At 44.5% G+C, this 27063-nt stretch overlaps 1 protein-coding gene across 1 annotated transcript in view; it reads right to left on the bottom strand.

Annotated features, from left to right (window-relative positions):
- RASAL2 (RAS protein activator like 2) overlaps positions 1–11912 on the bottom strand; it is a 241206-nt gene extending 229294 nt beyond the window's left edge. The window contains exon 1 of the mRNA XM_033151272.1: positions 11745–11912. Within this exon, the coding sequence (XP_033007163.1) occupies positions 11745–11904 (160 nt within the window). The 5' untranslated portion in view covers positions 11905–11912. The remainder of the gene's footprint in view (positions 1–11744) is intronic.
- Between the last annotated feature and the right edge of the window lie 15151 nt (positions 11913–27063).

Here is a 27063-nt window from a genome sequence, read left to right as displayed (position 1 = left end):
CCCTGACTGTGAAAGTTATTACCAGGGAGGGGATCCTGGTTGGTGGCAGCAAAGCGTCGTGGTGGCACAGGGATCAATAGTCCGTCAAACGACCGGGGACCCTGTGTGATCGCCACAAAACTGGCGGCAGCGACGGGATAAGATCAATACGCCGGCAGGAGACATCAATAAGCCCGTGGAGGGATATTGAAATCGTTGTGCCTGTTCACCACAAAATTGGCAGAAGCAGCTGGGGTTAAACAATACACCTGGAAGGGGAAGGGTAAATCTGTGAAGTGATAACCTAGCCCGGGGGTGTAGTTGTGGGTACCCAAGGACGCTGCAAGGCTAAGATAACAAAAGGAGAAAAGAGAGCTCACAAATCTGTTCTGGCAGGGGGTTTTGACTTGGGGTCCGAGGAAGTAAGCTTAACGGGTAGAGAGAAGACCCATAGCAGAACTTTGAGACCCGAGTCTGGAGAAACCTAGCCAGGGGGAACAGTGCTGAGAGGAGATTTCTCTTATTTTGTTAATTTAACTGTCAATCCTCAATCACACAATATGCCACCTAAAAAGACAAAGAACCCTGTGAGGGAACCAGCTCAAGATAGCTCTGAGGGGGAGGAAAATGGGAATCCTCTGAGGGAAGAGCAGAGCTTAGAAGATGCCACTAATATTTTACCTGAGGCGAGAGAGCCACAAGTTTCTATAGAATTAGAAAAGTGGAAACTAGAACAACAATATAAATTTGAATTAGAAAAAGAAAGAATTAGAGCTCAGCAAGAGAGCGAAAGAATGCAATTTCAGTTGGAAATGAGGAAACTAGAATTAGCAGCAATGGAGAATCAAAACAATAGTAATAACACCGGTAGTCAAACACCAGGGAAGGTGGATTTAAAGCGATTCCCTGAGTTCAAGGAGAAAGATAGCCCAGAGGCTTTTCTGATATCATTTGAGAGAGCCTGTAAAGATTTCCAAGTGAAGGATGAGGAGAAAATGGTGATCTTAAGGGCTAGAATTAGTGGGGTACTGGCAGAAATATACGCCCAAATGACAGAAGAACAGTCAACAGACTTTGAGATGTTTAAACAATTAATTTATACGAGGTTTGGAATTACCTCAGAACAACTAAGAAAAAAATTCAGGAGTGTGACAAAGTTGAGGGAAGAAACGTATGCTCAGTTGGGGGCAAAAATTACAAATTACCTCAAAAAATGGTTAGAGCAGGAGGGTGCGGATTCAATTCAAAAAATCAGAGAGGTTATTGCGTTGGAGCAATTTTATGCCACCATAACTGGGGAGCTGAAATATCTTGTAAAGGAAAGAAGTCCTAAAACCATTCAGGAGGCAGCATCCATAGCTGACCAAATTAATGAAATTAGGGACCATGGATTTGATAGTCCAAAATTTGGCGGGAAATTGTGGGGGAACCCCAGAAACCAATTTCAATATGCTAAAGGAAGCTCTTCTCCGGCAACAAAAAAGGGAAACATACCACAGTCAAAAAGCCCAAGTGACGTGGGCCAAACTAACACCCATACCTCTGAGGTAAAAGAAAATAAATCTAATTATACTGGGGGAAGAGATATGAGGTGCTGGTCGTGCAACAAACTGGGCCACAGAAGCTTTGAATGTAAGACTGGTGAACAAGTTAAATCTGGGAGCACAAACACTCAAAAACACTCTTATTGTATCCACTCAGTAGGGCAGGGTGAGGCTAAGCAGGTTGCCACGGAAACCGAAGCTCTAGCTAGGCCGGAGACAGAGGAGATTCCTGAGGCCTCAGTAATACACTGTTACTTGATTAAACAGAATGATTTGCTCTTGAGAAAGTCAGGAGAAAATATTTGGATTGAAAACAAAAAATATCTAGGGTTAAAAGATACTGGATCCCAAATCACAATTGTTCATCCTGAGATAATCAGTCCCGATAAAATAATTCCAGGAAAAACTATAGAATTAAAAGGAATCGCCAAAGAGCCAGTTAGACTCCAAATGGCTGAGGTAAACATTAAGTTACATGACTGGAGTGGAAAGTGGCAAGTGGCCATTTCAGAGGAAATCCCCACTGCGGTGCTTGTCGGTTGGGATCTCCTGGAGCATGTGCAGAGTGCATTTGGTATTACCCGCTCCAAGGGGGGCCCACTGTCAACTGATACTGAGGGAAGCGAAACAGTTGCCAATGAGGGCAGGACTCAAAGTCCTCAAGTTGAAACTTTGAGTGAGCCAGGCTTCCTAATACCTTTTAAAACTACTCAAAAGACTAGTTTCTCTCAGGAACAAAAGAATGACATGGGACTAAATGGCTGTTTTGAGGCAGCAAAATCTACTGTTCCATTAACCCCTGATTGCCCAGAGAGGTTCTGCTTAGAGGAGGGGCTGTTATATCGTGAAGCCCTTAGCACACCTTATAAAGGGGGAGGAGGAAACCGCAGACAACTAGTGGTTCCTCACATGTACAGAGAAGAAATCATAAAACAAGCCCATAATAGTATTTTTGGGGCACATATGGGGATAACTCGGACCAAACGAAGAGTGGCACAAAATTTCTATTGGCCAGGAATGGGGAAGCAAATTAGAATGTATTGCCAAGCCTGTGACATTTGCCAGAGTTTAGGACACGACGTGGCACAACCCGTGCCTAGAGCAACTAAAAAGGGGAATGAAATGCAACTAGCCTGGGAGGAACCATCCCAAATCGTGTCCAAAATAAATAATGTAAACTACCTTATCCAGCAGGGGGATGAGGGGCGCAAGGTAGTTCACATAAACATGATTAAGCCTTACCAGAGAAATGAAAGCTGGGCTCTCTGTGCTATCCGAGAGGACCCAGAAGAAGCAGAAATATCATGCTGGGAGGGGAGAGGGGAGCAAGAATGTAATATACAAGAAGTTAAGCTAGCCCCTACCTTAACCCATTCACAGCAGGAAGAAATGAGAAACAACCTACAAAAATTTAAAAGGATTTTCAGTAATACTCCAAGACTAGCAAAAGGGGTAGTCCATCACACTGACACCGGGATTGCAAAGTCTTGTGATTTCATATTTGTTATGCCGTACGATGAACAGAGTCAGGTGTGGTTGCAATGCAAAGCCAGAGCCAATGCTCCATATAACCACACCATAATGGAATATGAAAAATACATTCACATGGGCATTAATCCAAAGAAGATGGTGATGAGTGTTCCATGGTATGGCTATGATTATGCCTGTCTAGGCTCAATTAAGGCCCGTATTCGTTCAATTGCCAACGTTCCTTTCCGAGGGGCTCCATGCAGTGATATGGCAGGACGTCAGCGCCCATATAAAGTAAACATGGATCTAGTAAACAGTTTTATTTCCGGGATCCTGTGGGATGAGGAACAGGAAGCCCCATATTTAGAATGCAAGGTCTTTATATTTGACATTGGGGGGCAGGCCTGGAAAGTTTATGACTGGTCACATATTACCACAGTGGCGATTTGTGGAAAATATGACCCTGAGCTTATGGGTTACGCCCATTCAAGAGGAGTCAGAGTTGTTTTAAAAGGAGACCTATCTGTGAGATCAGTTAGAACAACTATTCAAAGTTATGATAAACCATTCATCAGTTGGAAATATAGAAAGAAAAACATACTGAAAGTTATAGTTGCCAGGGTGTCCCATCAACTTTTTATGAAAGTGAAAGTGTTTCCTACACTAGAGATTGTGTGGTGGGAAGTTGGGTACCCTGCTGCTCATGCAACACAAATAAATGCCCAAGATGAACGTGGTTACACAGCATTAACGTGGCCACCACGTCAAAGACATAAAAAAGTAGTCTTCAAATTGCTTGAAGTGGGAACTGATAATTCAATACAGACCAAAGATGGACTGACAGCTAGGGAGATTGCTAACAGCAATAGGCAATCAGAGCTTTTTAGTCTACTTTCATTGAGTAAACACGTTTGTCCAAAAAGCTTCAGCAAGCTGACTAAAAAAGAAGCTATCCACAAACTTCTGAAAGCAGTTCCCAATGAATTCAAAAGCCAGACAACCAGTTCTTATGCAGCTTTTGGTGACATGGAGACGTTTGTACAAGACCTCAGGCTTCAACACTTAACAGAGATCCTGAAGGAGAGAGAGGGTGACCCAAGAGAGCTTTTGACCCTGAGAAACAAAGACTCTACACAGCTTGGAATCCACAATAGTTACAGACGCATCGACTGCAGGGATCGGAGTGGGACTGTGTCAACTTGCATCCAACTTGCATCCAATCACGTGTGGCAGAGAAAAGACTGGTGCCCAGAGAAAGACACTTCTTGTGGCGGTTAAGGACAATAAGGAGCGTGAAAGGATCCTGGACATCGTTGCAGATGCCTTATCACGAAGACCCGAAGGCAAAGATTAAAATGGACAGTTACAAATTTTCTTGCAGTTAACTAAAGGTTTAATATTGCATGATCTATTGTATATAATGTGGGAAAAAACAATTATTAAGCCAGTATAAGATGAGGAGTTAAGGTTAGTAAACATAGAAAATGTTTGTTTGAATTAATGTGTCCCGCAGTTTGATCAGGAGTATAACTCTGTGCAGTTATCCCTCCTGAATCAAACTTATTTAAGGGGGGAGGTATGTGGCGTTTGCCTTTCTAGGGAATACACAGGAGAAGGAGTAAGTAAGGGGTTAAGTGGCTGGCCCTAGGCTAACCAATAAACAGAGGGGGGGAGGAGCTAGGGGCAGCTGAAGAGAGTCAGTTAGAGCTAGAGAGCGGAGAGTTAGAAGGGAGTTGTTGAAGAGCAGTTGATGGAGGGAGTTGGTTGTTGATTGTGAGGGTTGGTGGTGAGGTATAGTGGTGAGCGTAGGCAGGGTTGTAACCAATTTCTTAAGTTGTTGAAGTTTTTAAATAAACACTTATTATTTTGTTTAAAATTGCACCCTGACTGTGAAAGTTATTACCAGGGAGGGGATCCTGGTTGGTGGCAGCAAAGCGTCGTGGTGGCACAGGGATCAATAGTCCGTCAAACGACCGGGGACCCTGTGTGATCGCCACACTTGGGTTGTGTGGAAAATCCAGGAGCTGCTTCTTAACTATCAGAAATATAAACTTTTTTTGTAAATCCTTTCTGTGCTTGCTTTGTAGATACAGAATTTGCGTAAAAATGCAATTTCTATTAGATAGTGATGGCTATCTGTTTTAGCATTAAGCATCTAGTTGCAGACTAGAAGTACATCCATTCCATTGATGTGAAGCTTATGAAGATATTCTGCCAAATTTTACTCTGCGTTGTTTTTTTTAACAGTTATCTAGAATTTCCTCTTTCCTATGACATCTAAACAGATTTTTCCAAACCTTGGAGGAAAAAAACAGTAAGATTTTTAAGTATTCAAAATCATACTCATCAGCCAGTCATTTGTGTATTCAATCACTGGCAGCAATCATGCAAAGTTCGGAAAAAATAAAAGAGCGACTGGCAAAATGGGAAAACATGTTTAGTTGATTTAGGGCTCCCACTGAAGAGAGAGCAGGCAAAGACCTTGGAATCACATTGAAAGCACATCCCATAGTGAAGCCCTTCCTTTGCACACACACACCGCAGTCACACTGCCGGCCTATCACCGCAGCTGGTTATTATGATGCATTATTTGCAAATCCGCTTCCCAGTGCCTACAAATACAAGCTGTATAGCCTCTATAACTGGAGGAGTCCCTGAATGAGCTCCCCGGACAGATGCAAGCTGAAAAGCACACAGTACCTAGCACATACACAAGATTAATCAGTTCTGAGAATTGGCCAACAATTACATTTCAGATTAAGTAACTGCTTCTTCTGACCATACTATTTTTGAGCAAAGTACCTTTCAATTGCAACAACTGGGAAATCCACTCTCTGTATCTGTATGGACACATGGGGGAAACTGAACCATGGGTGGCTATTATATTAATGGCTCCCCTGACTGCAATGTTAGAAGAGTGGTGCTTAGCATTTCTTACACCAGATAGGCTTCCCCTCCAGAGTCATTCATGGCATAGAGTGGTGTGAGCCATTTCCAATATTTACTGGGAAATACAGATCGCAAAGGTCAGACTTAGAGCCCATTTCCCTTTGCTCAGTGGGCATACTTACTTACTTGCTTGCTAACTACAAAAAGCTCCAGAGTTCTATAAATATCTACATACCAAAAACTACATTTAGTTGTACACCAGCATGGAATTGTTTCGATTTGATTACTAATGCACAGAAACATATCCAGGTCACTCGATGCAAGGCAAAAACAGGATTAAAACGATCTGAATATATATATATATACTTCAACCTAATTTAAATAAAACAAAATACTGTGGAAAGGAAAGGAAGCATATACTTTTATTTTCCCCTAAACAACTGAGCTTGCCATTTCTGTAGTTCATTTTGATATTAACCAGAAATAATTACTTGTTGACTTTGGCTTACCGAATCACTTCTTAGCCCAATCATGCTCGAAAAATCACGTGTATTTTTTTCATAGTTTTTAAAGTTGAAATGTTTTTGTATCTGCACAGCTTACATCAGCAACCTTTATCTTCTGGTTAGCTAATTGCAGTCCATCGCTGAACAAAAAACCTATGACTTCATCAACATTTTACATGTAGCCAACTCCCTATGTGGATTCTCAGTGTTGCACCCTAAAACAGACATATTTGTAAATGCCTCCGTTTTATTTACTGTATATGTACATATTAGCCTAGGCGCGTGTGCACCTACAAACTCATCAAATATACAGATTGTCATTTCTGTTTAACGTATTAGGAAGCAGGAAGGACTCAGACTTTATAGTGACCCCCCCCCCCCGTGCAAAGAAACAACAATTAAAGCTTCCTCAAGAAAAACTAGGACATTGCCCGACAACCCACATTCTTGCTCACAACAAAGGAACGTATAGCCAAAGCACAAAGGAAAATAGAGGAAACTGAGCCTATGTAAACCTACAGCATGCTACTAAGGCCCTAGGGAGAGAGAATCCCAGTGATAATTAACAGAAGGAATAGGAAACCCTGTATTCTGAGCACTGTGAAGAGGTATGAGGATGCAAGGTCCGTGGGGTGGTTGCTCGCGAGTAACCAGGCAAGACTCCGAACAGTCTTTTAAGAGGTTTATTGTGCATGCTATTTACAGTGCAGAGCTACAAGTTCATGTCTGTATCAGTCACTTGCAGAATCCGGGAGTGGCCCCTTCCGGCTGTGACCCCAACATAAGAGTTTCGGTATCCCAAATCTCCGCCTCCCCTCCTTCAGTTTCACCCCTCTGCGCACTTGGAAGTGGCGTGTCTCCCTCCTCGCCCGCTGAGCGAGGGGAGTGCAGGGTTTCTCCAACATCCCCAGAGCCTCTGTTCTCAGGACCCAGAGCTACCTGCCCTTCCCCACTGGAGACCTCGCTGTTTCCTCCGCTGGAAGAGGAGGCGCTGGTGGTCAGGTGGGGCCAGGACTCTCTGTAACATCCCGAGAGCCCTTCCACCACCCTACGTTGTGCCGGGGACAGTTACCTGACAAGAGGAGAAGATACATTCTGCGTTCAGACCCACATGGTGATAGAAAAAATAATGAGGAACAACTTGTGCCCACTCTGGCGATTATGCAAACCTTAGTGTGAAGGGTTTTACTTGAGAACATTTGTTCTACTCAAGAGAAGCTCCAGGCTGTTTCTTCTTATGGCACACTCAGATAGGAACTGCACTGGGCTTTCGGTGTAGGGGATACACACATCGCTAGAGGAAACACCAAACATAACAATGAACCAGAAACTGAGACAATGAACTTCTGGGCAAGTAAACACCCTGCTGATGCATGAACCCCTCAGAGCTCATCTCCTTATTCTTCTTTCAGAGAAGGAGTGTGTGGCACCAACCAACCTCTTGCAAGACAATGAAGGGAAAGGCAGTAATTGCATGTCTTGAGTAGAAGACAGCTTTTGTCCCACATACTCTGCATTTTTGATAACAGTACCCCTACTTCATAGGGGACACGGGTGGCGCTGTGGTCTAAACCACAGAGCCTAGGGCGTGCCGATCAGAAGGTCGGCGGTTCGAATCCCCATGACGGGGTGAGCTCCTGTTGTTCCGTCCCAGCTCCTGCCCACCTAGCAGTTCGAAAGCACATCAAAGTGCAAGTAGATAAATAGGTACCACTCCAGCGGGAAGGTAAATGGTGTTTCCATGCGCTGCTCTGGTTTTGCCAGAAGCGGCTCAGTCATGCTGGCCACATGACCTGGAAAAACTGTCTGTGGACAAACGCCGGCTCCCTCGGCCAGTAAAACGAGATGAGCGCCGCAATCCCAGAGTCATTCAAGACTGGACTTAACTGTCAGGGGTCCTTTACCTTTACCTTTTTACCTCTACTCTGCTACTAACTTGAGTTTGACCAAACTGCGGGGGACAGTGGAAGACAGGAGTGCCTGGCGTGCTCTGGTCCATGGGGTCACGAAGAGTCAGACACGACTCAACAACAACAACACTACTTTTCTCCATGTATGTAAATGGAAGCCATTTTTTTAAAGAGAAAGGTGCTGTGATGTCCAACATTGTGAAGCTGAAACCTCAACCCTTACACAAATGACCTCAACATCAGGTCTTCCCCTAACTTAATGCCAATCACTTACTGCAGTGCCTTAACTTTCCTCTACAGAAGTCAACAATGGCCATTCACTTTTTTGTAATAAAGTGAACTTTGTCTGCTATAGTGATGGGCATTTTACAGATTTATTAGGAGGCAGTTTGTCTAGCAGCCTATATCATTTCAGCACACTGTCTAGCAACATTTATCCTATTAGCACACAGTAACAGAAGCCAGTCCAATAAAAATTATCAGCTTACCCATTTCATCTTCCTCATTGTCTATGGCAAACTTGGCAACAACAGTCCACACTTCAGTTTCAAATTTGCCTAGAAGCCCAGCAACATTTAAGTGCTCAGCAAAAGATCTTTATTAGTTAACTATTAATTGACAACGAAATCAATAGCTCACTGAGAAGCAAAATACTACCCAGTATAATGATACTTTAGAATAAAATATGAAGGTACAGAATAACAAAAAAAAAACCACCCCAACCCGACTGCTGTCTTGTTTTAAGACTGAGTCACAATATATTTCTATAATAGAGCACACAGTATGGCTAAAAAAAGCTGAGTTTGGGAATAGGCAAGGCGTACTGATACAGATTTATTTTGGGAGGTTACATACCAAGGAGGATTTGAAAAAAGAAATAGGAAATAACACTGTGTCTTGTACATCAGCCAGATCACTAAAGAATTTAACATCCTTTTTCCAGGCTCTCATCAACCTTTACTATAAATAAGGATGCCAGTTGAATGCACGTCAGTAAGTACAAAACCACAAGATGAACAATGTCAGTATCTTCTAGCAACTCATTAATAGTCATCCAAAATCCAGCTGGAAAGGGAAGAAAATGAGGCTCTACTCACACTGCTTCTCTTCTTTACTTCTTGAAAGCACAAAGGACTTAAATACCGATTACAAAATGATAGCATTCCACATCTAGATCCTGGGGTGCTTTCAACTGAGCATCCTGTACTTGACTTATTCAAAACTAGTACAAAGGGCAGTTTGCTAATAATTATCAGTTTCTTAACATTTTAGAATACATTGAATAATCACAGAGGAGTGTTTCCTGTCATATAATCAAAGAACCGTTGAGTTGAAAGGGACCCTGAGAGCCATCTAGTCCAACCCCCTGCAATGCAGAAATGTTTTGCCCAAGGTCTGTCTGCACATGTGTTCAGGTTACAGGCTTGTGTTTTTTTTTAAAGTCTACGAATTTAAAAACAAATAAGCCACTATTTAGGCTGCAGTCATGCAGTATGCACACTTACCCAGAAGTAAACACAACTGAACTTACAAGTAGGTAGCCGTGTTGGTCTGCCATAGTAAAAACAAAATAAAAAATAAAAAAAATCCTTCCAGTAGCACCTTAGAGACCAACTAAGTTTGTTCTTGGTATGAGCTTTTGTGTGCATGCACACTTCTTCAGATATTTTCAGTGTATCTGAAGAAGTGTGCATGCACACGAAAGCTCATACCAAGAACAAATTTAGTTGGTCTCTAAGGTGCTACTGGAAGGAACTTTTTTATTTTTTTATTTTGTTACAACTGAACTTAATGAGCTTATTTCTGAGTAGATATCCAACTTTAAAACTGGTATTAGTCATGTGTTCAACCATAAACAATTCAATTGTGATTGCAATTTCCCCAAGTTCAGAGTGACGTGAACATGAGATATTTTTGCTCATTTATCAGTATTTCAACATGCCGCTGGGTCTGTTGGAATAAATCCCCAGAGATCAGACAATGGGGCTGTATGCAACAGCACATTCTGCAACCTAATCTGTTCTTCTGCAAACATGATTTCTGAAATTAACTGGTCTGCTCTTTCTAAAAGGGTGGAGAGGAAGCTAGGAAGAAGCAATGCCAGTGGGTGGGTATCTCTCTCACTCTCTCTCACACACTCCTAAGAAGTTACTTTGTTTTATCTTTTTATTTCCATAAAAAGCAGATTCCACTAAGGAATTCTCTTAACCCTTTGGTTGGTGATCAGTTCATGTTCTGAGGCAGTAATATGCAGTCAAGCCAGTACCTGCACAGAGGAAAATTTTCATGGGCACAGAGAAATGAGTACATCCGTAATAATCACAATGCTTATCAAAGACATTATTGGATATTGTCACAAGGAAGGTAGAGAAGCAGGCTTCATACAACAGGGTTAGCAGTACAGAAGTTCCAAACAAAATTTTGCCATAAGCAACCATGGGAAGATATGAAGTATGAAGGTCACTACTCAGCCCAGAAGTATGATACAGAATAAAAGAAGCATCACTATTAGTAGCCGGTCAACATTTGTCTTAAGCAACCTTGGGGCAACCTTGGGGCAGATACAAAAAGGAGCTGTCTGAAAAATGGAAAATAAAAACATTAGAAAGACGGTGCCGGGAAAGAGCTTGGGGACCATGAGGCAAGTGTTTCCAAACCAGTGGGTTGAAACCTGACAGTTGCCAATATCAGGATCAGCGTTGCCCTCCATAGCATTAAGAAAGGTGGTTTTTAAGTCCAGGAATAAGACTCACATACGGCCCTAAAAAGCAAAGGCACATCATCTTTAATAAAAATGTTTCAAGGCATCCCATGCTGCTGAAGGTGGACGCACAACAGCTGTTTTGTGCTTATGAGAGGGAGAAGATACGATTGGGGTGGGGGGTGTCAATGCAAAAAAAAAAAGGGTGCAGGGCGTGTGAGGGGTTTGGTTAGCGGCACCCTGGAGTCGCACCTTGAAACACACCTGAGATAATAGACGGGGGGGGGGGAGTGCGTCTCCAGGTAGATCGGCGCCGGAGTGCCAACTCTTCCATCTTTTAAACGAAGCAGGGGGCGGCGGCTGTATACTTTACCTGACGGCACTCCACAATACGGGGCTACGAATGGGGTGCGTGATGTGGATAGCCGCGGGGGGGGGGAGAAAATATAGTATTTCCCCGGGTCCAGAACCGTGAGTCGGAGTGTGGCAGAAAGAGAGAGGGAGAAAGGTCGCATCCAGCCGGAGAGGAAGGGGGGGAAACCCACCTTTTAGGCGGGAGAACCGGGAGGAGGAGGAGGTGGCAGGAAGGAGGGTGGGCGGCGGCAGGATAGGTGATGTTGCTGAAGGAGGTATTTTTTTTGGGGGGGGAAGGCGTCCAGGAAGCGGGGAAGCCGAGAGGAGATGCCGAAGGGGGCGTGTGAGGGGCTCGGTGGGGCCGGGGCCCCCCCCCCCCCCCGCTTCTTACCGTAGACGCGGAGCCAGCCCTGCAGCTGGCACACCGACTCCCTCAGGATCCTCTCCAGCGTGCTGGCCGCCCCGGCTAGGTCGGCGGGCCCCGGCAGGGAATTCTTGAGGCGCTCCAGGCAGCACTCCGCCGCTTCCGCTGAGGGCGCGCCGGGCTCCATCCCGCCGCCGCCGCCGGCTGCTCCCCTCCGCCGATCGCCCTTGTTGCCCGGCCGGGACGCCTCGCTCCTCGGTCACTACACGCGACCCCGAGCCGGCTCCATCCCGTGCCGGGCGCCGCCGCCTCCCCGGGGCCCCTCGCTCGCCTCCCGCTCCCTCCGCCGCAGCCCGGGCTCCTTCGCCGCCGCGACCGCCGCGACCGCCGCTTCTCCCTCAGACCCGGCGGCATCGGCGGGCGGCATTCCCAGGGAGAGAGGCGCGAGCAATGGATCGCCGAGCCAGCCGGCCGGGCTCCCCCGCCTGAGGCAACGGCGTGGGCAGGCAGAGGACGGTCGCGAAGGCGGGTGAAGGGGGGGGGGCTCGGCCAGGCGCACTCAATCGCCCATCGAGGCGCACCTCCCTCGCGCGCGCGCACCCACAGCCCTACACACACACACCTCGCCTTCTCCCGGTTAGAGGCCGCTGATTGGTTGTATGCAAATGAAGGAGGGAGCCCTGGGCGGGTGGATTGGCTGTATGCAAATAACGGAGGGCGCCCGGGGACATTGTTGGTTCGCCGCGGTTGGCGGGCGGCGGAGGCTGCTGTTGCTTAGCGGGTATAATTTATTTATTTCGTGGAGATTTATACGCCGCTTGGTTGTTAAAAGGACGGTTTACAAAAAGGCGAGGCGGTAAAAGCAGAGGATGAAACTTCACAGCCCTCTTTTAAAACACACACAAAAGTTCAAATGCTGCTGCGCGCGAGATTGTAGGGAGATCCAGGCAACGCTTCTCTGTTTCCTTTCAGAGAGGAGGAGGCGGCTGTCTTTATGACAGGCATCCCCAAACTGTGGCCCTCCAGATGTTTTGGCCTACAACTCCCATGATCCCTAGCTAACAGGACCAGTGGTCAGGGATGATGTGAATTGTAGTCCAAAACATCTGGAGGGCCGAAGTTTGGGGATGCCTGCTTTATGATATGTGGTTGATTTGTGCATCTATAAAATCTTAACAAAATAAAATAAAAAAATTCCTTCCAGTAGCACCTTAGAGACCAACTACGGTAAGTTTGTTCTTGGTATGAGCTTTTGTGTGCATGAACACTTCTTAAGATGCACACGAAAGCTCATACCAAGAACAAACTCAGTTGGTCTCTAAGGTCCTACTGGAAAGAATTTTTTTATTTTGTTATAAAATTTTAGCCAGCCATGGAGGGGCTCACGGCATCAACACCCCAAAAGGCTCTTCTTTCTCCCACAGCCTTCTATTCGAACAGAAATCAAGCATCATCATCATCGCTTTTAATTTGTATACCGCCTTTCTATCTTACAATACTCAAGGCGGTTTACAAAGCTGAAGAAACAAAGAATGTACACCTTGCAACAATCTAATGCAATACAAAAATGTGATAATAAAACATAGCTTTAAAATAAACAACCTACATCAAATAAAGTAACATTCAACAATCATTAGAATAGTATAGAATAATAATATCAGCATATAAAATTAAACAGAATTCCACTCTTAACAATTACAATAAATTATTTCTAAACTGCTCCGGCTTGCTCCTTTCCCTCTAATTCATGTCACACCCCTAAACTCTGCTTCACCCGCCAGCTAAGTCTTTCTAAGGATTTCTTAAATTGAGGGAGGGGCCACACCCATTTGTCATCTGGCACAGAGCAGCCGTTCCTTTGTTCTCTTCATAGCCCAGCACCCAAGGGATCACCTCAACACAAGAAGCCAGCCTGGGGCTTATATTTTAACACTTGCTGGGGGTCCAGGGGTTAGAGGAGTCTCAACTTCCGCACCCCAAACTCATAGCAAAACCAAAACAGATTATAATCACCTCAGATTTCTGGGCATCTGGATAGGCTTGCCTGTAGAAGAACATTTTTTAGAAGGCACTGAAGGGAGCACAGTGCTTTTCACTACCTGGGTCTCAATGCAGATTACAATTATTTAAAAAATGTGATTTAAAACATCCATCTCAAAAATTTAGAACCTCAGAAATTTAAAATCTAAATAAATTTCACAAAACCCCCAAGAGAATTTAAAACAGAGAAACATTAATAAAGCAAAGACCTCCTGAAAAAAACATGGTTTTAACTAAGTGCCGAAAACTCAGCAGTTTCTTTCAGTTGATACCATGTTCAGGGTTCAGCAAGGACAAAAATGGGATACCTGAGGGGTTTCTTTTATAATTATTTACAGCTCGTTTTATTTCTTAGGGTGGATTTCTTAGGGTGAATAACAAACTTTTTATATGCCCTGTACCTATTGTTACTTACAAACCTGTATTTTACTAATTGACCAAAGTAGTCCAGATTGCATTGCCTCAGAAGCAGACACAAAGCTTCAGTTGTTCAATTAATGTCTCTCTTGTGGCAAGTAACATGCATAGTTATTGACCCTTTGTTGCAGTAGCAAACAGAAATTTGTTTAGCATCAAGCCAAGGGTTATCTAATTAAGAATACACAACTCTTCCTACACTTCATCTTAAGTGTGTTGGAAAAGCTTGCTCTTGCATTTGTGACATTTGGGTTGTTTCTACTGTGGCTTTGGGGATTTCTGGCTTGCTGAAATCAATGCCCTCTTTGACATACAGAGCAACACCCTCTCTGTTATATCCTTCCCTGCCCTTCCTATAGAGTTTATAACCAGAGATAACTGTGTCCCACTATTTCTCTTCATTCCATCAAGTTTCCATTATGCTCACTGTATCAATGCCATCATATATGACTGAACACTCCAATTTACTTATCTTGGCTTGGAGTCTTCTACCTTGCTAAAAAGTGGGATTTTGGACTGGGAGATGTTTGCTTGTGTGGCAGTCTCAATTAGCTCACTAATTGCTTTCTGTGATTACACCCATAACCCACCCACCCAGATGGTGGAACCTCAGTAGCTCGACTATGGAATAAAGACCCTCCAACATTTCTCAAATGAAAATAGGGACGTCCTAAGGAAAAGCGATTGGGACCCAGGTGGCGCTGTGGGTTAAACCACAGAGTCTAGGGCTTGCTGATCAGAAGGTCGGCGGTTCGAATCCCTGCCACGGGGTGAGCTCCCGTTGCTCGGTCCCAGCTCCTGCCCACCTAGCAGTTCGAAAGCACATCAAAGTGCAAGTAGATAAATAGGTACCGCTCCGGCGGGAAGGTAAACGGCGTTTCTGTGTGCTGCTCTGGTTCGCCAGAAGTGGCTTTGTCATGCTGGCCACATGACCCAGAAGCTGTCTGCGGACAAATGCCGGCTCCCTTGGCCTATAGAGCGAGATGAGCGCCGCAACCCCAGAGTCGGACACGACTGGACCTGATGGTCAGGGGTCCCTTTACTTTACCTTTAAGGAAAAGCGGGACATTACAGGATCAAATCCAGGACTGTCCCTGGAAAATAGGGACACTTGGAGGGTCTGTGGTAAGGGGTATTTCTTTAATGTGGTTAGTAGTTTTAACCCTTGTGTGATTTCCCTCCTCTGCGATCTATGAAAGCTAAGACTTCAAGCAACATTAGAATATAGTCTTGGTAGTGGCCACCCCAATCTCTGCCTAGCATTGCACAAGATTCCAAGGGGCCTTGGCACTCAACCAGGGTCTGTGTTCCTGTGGGGAAAATGAGACACAGTGGAGTCTGCAGTGCCTTTGAAATATGATTTATTTACACATATTTACACCTGAAGCTTTCAATGGAGAGCTCACAGCATTCATATCTCAGGAGGAGCCCGTTCTTCACAGCAGCCCAGCATTGGATTCTGATAAATCTCTGTGCCTCTTACCTAGCCTGCCTCCAGCCAGCTCGCTAAGATGGTTCTGGCCTTCACAGCAGCTCATGGAGGCTTCTTCCCCCAACTCAAAATTTCAAAAGGACACATTTTTCCTGTGTGACATCATGCCCTCCCCACCACTGTCACACTGATGGGTTAATTACTTGCTTTATGTTTTTTTTTTTTTAATTCTTAAAAGGACTTCTATGACAGGTGGGGTCCTAGTCTGGAAAAGAAGTTTAGCCTGTATTTTTCACTGGCCTGACATCTTCACTTCAGTAATCCACATACTATCTAGCCTACATTCCACCATTTAATTTCTAACATTCACTAACTCTAGCAGTTATGGGTGCCCCTGCACCCTGAGTCTATTACTTCAGATCTGTAACAGTACCATATGTTAGAGCCTGGTACGTGTTTGACTGTCTTGCCTATAGTGGCACGAGGGGTGGAGTGGAGTAGTATCAGTACCTAAATAGGTTGACATATACTGAACATCAAATGTTAAATATCATTGACTGCCAAATGCCCTTGCATTTGTGATCTCACTATACTTAAGGGAGACAGCACATTTTTGTGTGGCGCTGTGGTCTAAACCACTGAACCTAGTGGGGCTTGCTGATCGGAAGGTCGGCGGTTCGAATCCCCGCAACGGACTGAGCTCCCGTTGCTTGGTCCCAGCTCCTGCCAACCTAGCAGTTCAAAAGCACATCAAAGTGCAAGTAGATAAATCGGTACCGCTCCGGCGGGAAGGTAAACGACGTTTCCGTGCGCTGCTCTGGTTTGCCAGAAGCGGCGTAGTTATGGTGGCCACATGGCCCGGAAAAACTGTCTGTGGACAAACGTCGGCTCCCTCGGCCAGTAAAGCGAGATGAGCGCCGCAACCCGGGAGTTGTTCACGACTGGACTTAACTGTCAGGTGTCCTTTACCTTTTTTACACCTTCCTTGACTCCTTTTATAATGGAACAAGGGTCAAGCGGTGCTTTGAACTTTAAACTCAGAATGGAGTCCTGAATGTGCACATATTAATCTCCATTCCAAAACCAACAAGGCAAGTATAACTTTACAATATATTTTGCTTCCCCTACTCCTTTGAAAACAAGTAGGAATTGGCCTGGCATTTGAACTTGGAATGTGTCCTGCATTGTGTGTATCAAATTTTATGTTGATATTTTGATCTTTGAAGCACAAGATGGAATACTGAACAGGTGAGCTAAACTCAGCCAGAAAAGTTGACATGGTGTTACAACAATATTATCGCAGCTTTGCAGGCAGATAGTCTGGCACACATAGCTAGAGCTGGAGTAGCTGCCTTCTTGGTCAGCTGCTTCTCTCAGGAGCAGCTGTGTGGAACAGCTTAGAGGTAGCTTCAGGGGGACATCCTGGACTTGCTGCAGGCAATAGTTGAAGGAAGGACATTGCCAATGTTGAGCTGCTCTCAAAAGAGCATGAGCTCAGTTTTGAAAAGCCTCTTATTTCTGCCACTGAGCCCTGGGCCCTTGCCAGGACACCAATTATGTAAGATTAGATTTGAAAACTGCCCTGCCTTGCCAAATCAGCACAGTTGGACACTGTGGAGCTCATAAACCAAATTTGTTTTTAAAAAACTCTATGATGCATGTCAGGGAACATCTTTCTCTTTTTCATCTGCAGGTGAGGCAGTGGAAGTGCTGGACCAACGTCTTGCCTGGGTAATGGACTGGATGAGAGCCAACAAACTGGATCTTGGTCCAGATAAGACTGGGGCACAGACCAGATGGCTGGGAGGTTGCCTGTTCTTTATGGGATTACACTTCAGCTGAAGGAACAGGTATGAAGCTTGGGGGTACTCCTGGATCCACTGCTGTCACATAAGGCTCAGGTGGCCTCAGTGGCTCAGAGTTCCTTCCATCAGCTTCAGCTGGTGGCCCATCTACACCCCTACCTGGACAGGGATAGCCTAAGTACTCTTGTCTATGCTCTGGTAACCTCTGGGTTAGATGACCGCAACACACTATATGGAACAACCTCTGAAGGCGTTTCCTCTTTTCAAAGCTCCAGGAGTGGGGAATTGCTTTTATAAGCCTCATGTTACATAGTAATTTCCTAACACAGCAGTGGGGAAACTGAGGCCCTCCAAGTGTTGGGCTGCAGCTTCTGTCAGCCATGGCTGCCATGCAGTGGCGGAAGATGTCCGGTGGACCTGGCAGGGCTGCCAGTCATGGGGTGTGGCCAGTGAAGTTACAGGGCCATGGATAGTCCCTTTTTTCTTCCCCATCCTCATCACTTGCCAAGACTGCCATTGTTCAAGTACTAGAAATAAAGTAGAAAGGTTGCAAGGACTCAGGCCAGGACGGCAATAAACAATGGTTTTCTCTATTTTTGTTGCTGAAAGTATAAAACAAATTCCAGTTACAACGATTGTACAACTCCAGGACAAGGCCCTGTTTCGTTTATTTGTGTACACACTCGGTACACTTTGACCATAAAACTAAGAAACGATTGCTGATGAAGAATAAACGAAACAGGGCCTTGTCCTGGAGTTAACAATCGTTGTAACTGGAATTTGTTTTATATTTTCAACAACAAAAATAGAGAAAACCATTGTTTATTGCCGTCCTGGCCTGAGTCCTTGCAACCTTTCTACTTTATTTCCTGTATTCTCCAAGGACTCCAATTTTCTAATTAACTGTTCAAGTACTAAGCACCTAACTTACCACTAGGTAAGGCTTACTTTCCTGCATCCATTGCGCCCTCAATAAATCAGCCAGCAGAGCTCTTCGGGGTGCTCCGTAAGCTGTTGATGCCTATATCAGTGGATATCTGGGACACCTCAAATACCCTCTGTGAGTTGCTTGCTAGGCATTTTGAGGACAATCTCCGTAGTGAGCGAGATGTCATGACCAATGCGATCCCAAGTGAGGTTTCCAATGCTCCATCAAGCCCTGCGTTGTGCGATCGGTTTCAGTTTTTGCAGCCTGGTGACGTTGGCAGGGTTCTTCTGCTGGGCATGCATCCAGTGACATGCCCTTTGAACCCCCGCCCTTCACAGCTAATTAAAGCTAGCAAAGGAGGGTATTGGAAATATGCTCTCCTAGGGAAAGGAAATATGCTCTCCTAGGGTTCCATGATCACTGCAGATGGTGACAGCAGTCACGAAATTAGAAGACGCCTGCTTCTTGGGAGAAAAGCAATGACAAACCTAGACAGCATCTTAAAAAGCAAAGACATCACCTTGCCGACAAAGGTCCGTATAGTTAAAGCTATGGTTTTCCCAGTAGTAATGTACGGAAGCGAGGGCTGGACCATCAAGAAGGCTGATCGCCGAAGAATTGATGCTTTTGAATTATGGTGCTGGAGGAGACTCTTGAGAGTCCCATGGACTGCAAGAAGATCAAACCTATCCATTCTCAAGGAAATCGGCCCTGAGTGCTCACCAGAAGGACAGATCCTGAAGTTGAGGCTCCAGTACTTTGGCCACCTCATGAGAAGAGAAGACTCCCTGGAAAAGACCCTGATGTCGGGAAAGATGGAGGGCACAAGGAGAAGGGGACGACAGAGGATGAGATGGTTGGACAGTGTTCTTGAAGCTACTAACATCAGTTTGGCCAAACTGCGGGAGGCAGTGAAGGATAGGCGTGCCTGGCGTGCTCTGGTCCATGGGGTCACGAAGAGTCGGACACGACTGAACGACTGAACAACAACAACAGGGAAAAGACTTGTGTAAGACAAGACATTGCAAGACATGAAATGGCTCTTCAACCAGAAATGCAAGGCAGGGAAAGGAGAGGCTGTCTGTCTCCAGCCCACCGTCCACCTTCCCTGGGAGTCGCCTCCTCCCCCCTTACCTCAATTCCACAATTTGCTTTCTGTACCTGCCGATGGGTTGTGCTGCTATTCCACTCCTTCCTTCCAAGTCGGATTTTGTTTGCATTAAGAATAAAGATAAAAGCTAAAATGGGGAAGCATGGGAATGCCCCAGAATGATTGTATTGTGTGGAGCCCGTTAATTATAAATTAATTATAAATTACCAGGCACAGGGTTTCATTGCAAAACTACGGTAAATACTTCATCTGGAAGTGGCCCCACATAGGGATGTTGCTGTTAACCTACATTTATCCAAATTGGTGGTGTCTTCCAGCAAGATAACCATGTTGTTTTGCCTGCTGTCATAGCCGCTCTCACTTTGTGGGCTGAAATTGTTGTGTTGGATAATAAAGAGCTATCATGACTATTAGGCTTACTGTCCTGTTTTACACCTCTGTATTTAATAATTGTGGTAATTATTATTTTAGATAACCCATTATTATAGAATGCTTTATGCTGTAGTGACACAGGAATGGCTCGACTACCCATAGTTTGACAGATTAAAAGATTGCAACCCATTAGATATATAAAATACACCTGGTTTATTTATATTTCATTGATGTTGACTTTTTTTTGCTCCTTTGTTTCTGCAAAGTGGTTGGAATTGAACCCCTCCAGTCAAATCTGGTGCATTATAACCCAATATAAACCTCAATGTAAAAGAATACGGCACTAAACTTTACTAGATTAGCATAACCCTAGTGAGTAGGATCTCCATTTGTTTTAAATTGTTAGGTTGCATTTTCCTCTCCATATTTTATTTTTGGTTTGAACAAAAAACTTTCGAACACCTGTGCTTCATACATATGTTAATATACAGATTAGTTGATCACATAAGCATTGTAATTTGCAACTTTTAAAGAATCAAATTAAATTTGTACAAAAAACAGAAGGTGCCTGGCCCCTTCATGGGTGCTGGAGCACCCAGGGCCCCGGGGCCCATGCTAACTTCAGACTAAGCCCCCTTAGTCTGACTTTCTTCTGAGCAGACATGGTTAGGCTTGTGCTGCTGTGTGCATTAATTTCAGTGGGTTTACCCTGAGTAAAACGTATTTGAATACCAAACCTGCACCTATTAAAGTTCTATTAAAAGACTCCATTGTGTGCTCAATTATATCCCATTAAACATCACCATCTTGAAATTAGGTAGCATGGTAATTGTTAGCAGATTTAAAAAATCAAGTGCTTATTTTGTTCATATTTTCTGGGGAAGAACTAAACTCAGGACTCATCTCACTATGGCTGAAATCCTATACTTAGGTGGGATGCATGTATCTGAACCAGTTGGACCTACTTCTGAGTAAACATTCATTGTACTACATATCTGCTCCCTTAAAACGATGATTCCACATACAATTTAATTCTGGGCCATACACTAGATCTGGATTTGGTTCCTCCTATGCTTTGCCGGAATGCTACCAGGTCAGACTGACAAAGGCAGTATTTTCAGAGGAAGGTTGTAAAGCATATCATTGTGCTATAAATCAAGGTAGCATGCTTTATTTTCATGAAACTGCTCTATATATTGCTGCCAGTGAACAATTGCAACAGTAATTATTATTATGATTTTGAGAAAGATATAAACAAAGGCAAATATTTTGAAAGCGCTGACCTTGAGGCTGTGAGGGACACGATGGCATGAGGATGGTTTAGAAATTGGAGAGGCTATGGCTTCATTATTCTGTGCTCAACTGTCCTTTTGCCCTGGAGGTCCACCACACTGCTAGAAACAAAGTGGGGAGATTCAGGCAGCTCCCATTTATAGCTAAGCAAGCGACATGCCTGAGATTCTTTGAATGTAAGAAGCAAAAACTGTCCTGTTCACATATCCAACATTTTCATCAACCAAATCCACAAGCAGCTATTGCCCTTAGAATGTGGACTGTCCACTGTGAGGACTATGTTGTGTTTTTTTCTTATTACTGTACGTATTAGTGTTTGATTATAGTGTGGTGCTTTGCAGAGTAATATCGGGGCAGGGTGAGGAGTCTCTTCTACAAAGCGATTTCAGTTTCAACAGTTCGATATGTCAGACTTGGTTCATTTCAAGTAGCAAGTAGGAAACTAAGGTGAGTTGGGAAAGGTTCAAAGAGAAGCAGAAATTTAAAAAAAAACCACAGTTATTATTCAACAGTGGAATTTGCTGCCAAGGAGTGTGGTAGAGTCTCCTTCTTTGGAGATCTTTAAGCAGAGACTTGACAGCCATCTGTCAGGAATGCTTTGATGGTGTTTCCTGCTTGGCAGGGGGTTGGACTGGATGGCCCTTGTGGTCTCTTCCAACTCTATGATTCTATGATTATTATTATTTTTTAAATGCAACAATCAAATTCCTGAATGTCTGCTTCCATGTGCCCTAGCTTCTGTCTCTTGAACACCAGCCGGCCAGGCAACATGACAAACCTCTCCTGAATCTGAGGAAGCTTCCCAAAGAAGTTTGTGATGTGACACATTCAAGGTCAAAAATCCCTTAGGCATGCTCAATTTGCTCTCTGGAGCCAGGCTGCAAAAACGTGTAAATCAGTTTTGGTAAGGAACTGTTGGAGGTCTGTTGCTAGATATTGTGAAGGTGATATTTGACAAGCAATGTGTTTAACCGAATTAAAACAGTTCCTAAGTTTCCTAAGCTGCTTGTTCTTTCTAGCTACTTTCCATCCCAATATCTGTGGCAGAAGTTATTTTTGCAGTGAATGTAGTGTAAAGGAATGGATCTTGCAGGAACTAGGGTCTGGACAATGGGCCTTCCACTTGCTTTAGGACTCTTAATTCCCATCAGCCCCAGCCCCAGGAGTCGGGAAGAGTGGGAGTTGCAGTCCAGCAAAATCCTGACGGCACCATGTTGCTTACCACTGGTTTAAAGTAATGGATCTTGAAGTCTCTTCCAGGAGATGCTATTTTAAGTAAGTCAGCAATTCCCCATCACCAACCCCCTCCCTTTACACCTTTACACTTATTTATTTCATAAAGTTTATGCACTGCTTGAGTGTAAATAAATTAAACCCTCAAAGCTTTTTGCAGAATGATAAAACATTGAGGAAAGACTCACAACCATGTTTTAAAACATGCAAAGGTTAAAATAGTATAACAGATTAAAATTACCTAAACTTTCTAAGCATCTGGGCAGGCTTGTCCCAACAAGAACATTTTTAGCAGACGTCAAAAAGGGTACAGTGAAGGCACCTGCTTGATCTCAAGAGGCGGGGAGTTCCAGAGTGCAGACGCTGCAATACAGTAAAATTAAAAATTAAAACCAGTGGATACAGTAATAGCTGCTAGTAAGTATACTGAAATATCTGCACACCAGGCAAACCTCCCAGGGCACCACGACTGAACTGTCTCTACCTCTGGCCACCAACTGGCTACATCCCAAAAGCTGGATAGTGATTGATGCCTCAGATGGTGAACGCAACACCTGGACAGGTCTAAGTGAAGCAGTTGACAGAATGTGAAGTCAGTGGCCTCTCCCCACCCTATATGACAGTAATATGTAGAAATACCTATTTTTACGTTTCATTCTTATGCAACCAGTGTGACATAGGATTAGGATCCCATCAGGATCCCTTTTACTGAAGACTGTATGCACAAATAGACCTTGAATGCTATTTGATGGTAGCGACGCACAGCATCCATACTTTTTTGCAGCAGGACTTATATCACCCGGGACGTGGGTGGCACTGTGGGTTAAACCACAGAGCCTAGGGCTAGCTGATCAGAAGGTTGGCGGTTCGAATCCCCGCGACGGGGTGAGCTCCCGTTGCTCAGTCCCAGCTCCTGCTCACCTAGCAGTTCGAAAGCACGTCAAGTGCAAGTAGATAAATAGGTACCGCTCCGGCGGGAAGGTAAATGGCGTTTCTGTGCGCTGCTCTGGTTCGCCAGAAGCGGCTTTGTCATGCTGGCAACATGACCCAGAAGCTGTACGCCGGCTCCCTTGGCCAGTAACGCGAGATGGTTGGCGCAACCCCAGTTGTCCACGACTGGACCATATGGTCAGGGGTCCCTTTACCTTTACCTTATATCTTTACACCTTCAGCCTTTGGGGTTTGCTGTTCAGCGGCACCTTCTTGCCTGCAAGAGACCCACAAAGCACTGCAGCTGTCAAATTACCACCATGCTTGTGTTAAAGTAACCGGTCATTAGGCTGCTGTTGTGCTAGCTTACTATTTCAGAAACATCTCAAGAGTGTTCCCTAGAGAAAGATTAGTGACTAGCAGAGCTGTTTCTGGAACCTTTGGACTCATGAGTTTCTTGGGAAGTCAGTCACAGATATTAGTCATTCAACGAGGCATTTGCAGACAGAGCGTGACTTGAAGACCAGGATACCAAGGTTTCCCATCTCCAAGGGGAGATGAATAGCTTCTTTGAACAGGGGTGGAGGCTGATGTGGAGCCCCGCTGCTGGCAGAGAGGGTTAAATATTTAAAAGCTAAGTCACTGCCATTGCTGCTGCTCTGCCCCTTCATCTCTTGCCAGCTGTCTGCAGGATATATTCTCTGACATTCAATTTCTACCTCTCAAAAGAGGCTGCCGTGTGGCTTTGAAACTCATCGCCGTTTGCTCTTTCCAGCTTCCTCTCCAAATGCCGGGGGGGGGGGAGAGGAAAAGAAATGTGTATTTCTTGACAAAGCGGCCTCTGAAAGTTTATGGCACTATATAGTTGTTAGTTTTTGAGGCACTGCCCACTGGGCTCTGTTGTTTTTGCTACCACTGATGAACATGGTTACTCTGATTAAAGTTACAGGTTAGTAGCCGTGTTGGTCTGCCATAGTCAAAACAAAATAAAATAAAATAAAAATCCTTCCAGTAGCACCTTAGAGACCAACTAAGTTTGTTCTTGGTATGAGCTTTCGTGTGCATGCACACTTCTTCAGATACACTGAAACGGAAGTCACCAGACCCTTAAATATAGTGAGGGAGTGGGGAGGGGTATTGCTCAGAAGGGTGGTGGGAATGGGTGATCAGCTGATAGGTGTGGAAAAACCTGTTGACCGTTAACGACTGCAATTGGTCTTACAGGGAAAGGCAAGGGGTGAGATGGCTAAAGATAGCTTTGTCATGTATAATGAGATAAGAATCCAATGTCTTTGTTCAGACCAGGTTTCTCCATGGTTTTAAGTTTGGTGATTAGTTGCAATTCAGCCACTTCTCTTTCCAGTCTATTTCTGAAATTCCTTTGTATTAAGACAGCTACTTTGAGATCTTTTATAGAATGTCCTGGGAGATTGAAGTGTTCTCCTACGGGTTTCTCTGTCTTGTGATTCCTGATATCAGATTTATGTCCATTTATCCTTTTGGCGTAGGGTTTGGCCTGTTTATCCAATATAGAGAGCTGAAGGGCACTGTTGGAATTTGATTGCATACACAATGTTGGATACACAATGTTGTGTATACAATCAAATGCCAACAGTGCCCTTCAGCTCTCTATATTGGACAATCAGGCCAAACCCTAGCCCAGTGTTTTTCAACCACTGTTCCGCGGCACACTAGTATGCTGCGAGATGTTGCCTGGTGTGCCGTGGGAAAAATTGAAAAATTACTTTATATATAGTCAATATAGGCACAGAGTTAATTTTTTTAACATTTTCTAATGGTGGTGTGCCTCGTGATTTTTTTCATGAAACAAGTGTGCCTTTGCCCAAAAAAGGTTGAAAAACACTGCCCTAGCCAAAGGATAGTAATGGTAAAGGTAAGGGGACCCCTGACCATTAGGTCCAGTCGCGGACGACTCTGGGGTTGCAGCGCTCATCTTGCGTTACTGGCCGAGGGAGCCGGCGTACAGCTTCCGGGTCATGTGGCCAGCATGACAAAGCCGCTTCTGGCAAACCAGAGCAGCACATGGAAATGCTGTTTACCTTCCTGTAAACTCTCTCATAGCTCTCCCTAGTCAGGTAAGTTGTTTATTTTATTTATTTATTTATTTATTTATTTACTAAATTTATATACCCCCCTTCATCCGAGGATCTTAGATAACTGAAAAACTGATAGATTCACATATGAGTCTTGCTTTCAGACATGCATGTTGTACATCCTGCTGGCTTCAAGTACCAGCATTTTCAGGCAATAACAATTTTATTCCTCCGCCTCCTTGCAGACGGTGGGCAAATCAGGGACTGCATCCATTGGGGAGATTTAATTGACTAGGATTTCTCAACTTCTCTGCAGCCACATGCTTTGCATACAGACACAGGAGCCCAGCCGCAGTCTCTGCCTCTCCATTCTAAAGGGATCTCAGGTATCAGGGCTGGAAGAGATCTCTGCTTTCTAAGATCTTGAAGAGCCACTGCCACACCAGACCAAACCGGCCAAGTAAAATAGCCCAGAGCTATTTCCTGGGCAATTTTGCGATTCTTTTTCACCGATGGGGCCCTTCACATTCCATCAGCGCTGAAATTGTTCAAGGCCAAGGTGATTCCGACAATTGCGTATGCCATCTCAATTTGGGGGACTTTTGTTAATCTATCTTACCTAGAGGTTATTCAAAACCAATTTCTAAGAAGGTTATCAAAATTACCCAACTGTGTAAGTAATACTGTGATACGCACGGAACTTAACACTATATCATTAGAAAATGCCTTGTGGAAGCTCATTCTATGCCACTGGTTATCACTATGGCACAATCTCCCAAACCTGTATTTGATACAATGTATGTGGGGGGATGATTTCCAGAGCCCGTGGGTAAAAAACATTACAACTGAAAATCATGGCAATGGGAATCTCCCCTTTTAAACTACTGGAGCCTCAGTTGTTGTTCAGTCGTTCAGTCGTGTCCGACTCTTCGTGACCCCATGGACCAGAGCACGCCAGGCACGCCTATCCTTCACTGCCTCCCCCAGTTTGCCCAAGCTCATGTTAGTAGCTTCGAGAACACTGTCCAACCATCTCATCCTCTGTCGTCCCCTTCTCCTTGTGCCCTCCATCTTTCCCAACATCAGGGTCTTTTCCAGGGAGTCTTCTCTTCTCATGAGGTGGCCAAAGTACTGGAGCCTCAACTTCAGGATCTGTCCTTCTAGTGAGCACTCAGGGCTGATTTCCTTAAGAATGGATAGGTTTGATCTTCTTGCAGTCCATGGGACTCTCAAGAGTCTCCTCCAGCACCATAATTCAAAAGCATCAATTCTTCGGCGATCAGCCTTCTGATATAGTTCCTGCTAAAAGAACAGTAACAGGTAGATTAGAGGAGATGGACTTGCAGCAGACAATGGTGTTGGGTAATGGTACCTGTTCACCTCTAAACCTTGGTTTACTACCCCCCTAAAACTCCCAAATTATTCCAAATTATTTGAATTCCTTAACTTCCTCAGCTCATAGATATGCCTTTATAAAGGCAAGATTTAACACCTTCCCATCCTACGTGTTGGGAAATAGATTCTCCAATGGACAAATATCGCTCTGTAATTGCGGAGCACCAGAATCGTTGTATCACATAATCTTTGATTGTGCTCTTCACTCATCGTCCAGGAGTAAGTTTCTTGCTCCATATTTAAAGGCAATTGCCGATGACTCGAACGAAGCCAAACTGAAATAACTACTGAATGACGAAGACCCTCCAAGATCACTTACAGTTGCCAGATTTCTGA

Source organism: Lacerta agilis, chromosome 6 (genome assembly GCF_009819535.1).
Source record: "Lacerta agilis isolate rLacAgi1 chromosome 6, rLacAgi1.pri, whole genome shotgun sequence".
NCBI classification, from domain to species: Eukaryota; Metazoa; Chordata; class Lepidosauria; order Squamata; family Lacertidae; genus Lacerta; species Lacerta agilis.
The sequence above is the reverse complement of the archived record's forward strand: the minus strand, read 5'-3'. Positions and strand labels throughout refer to the sequence as shown.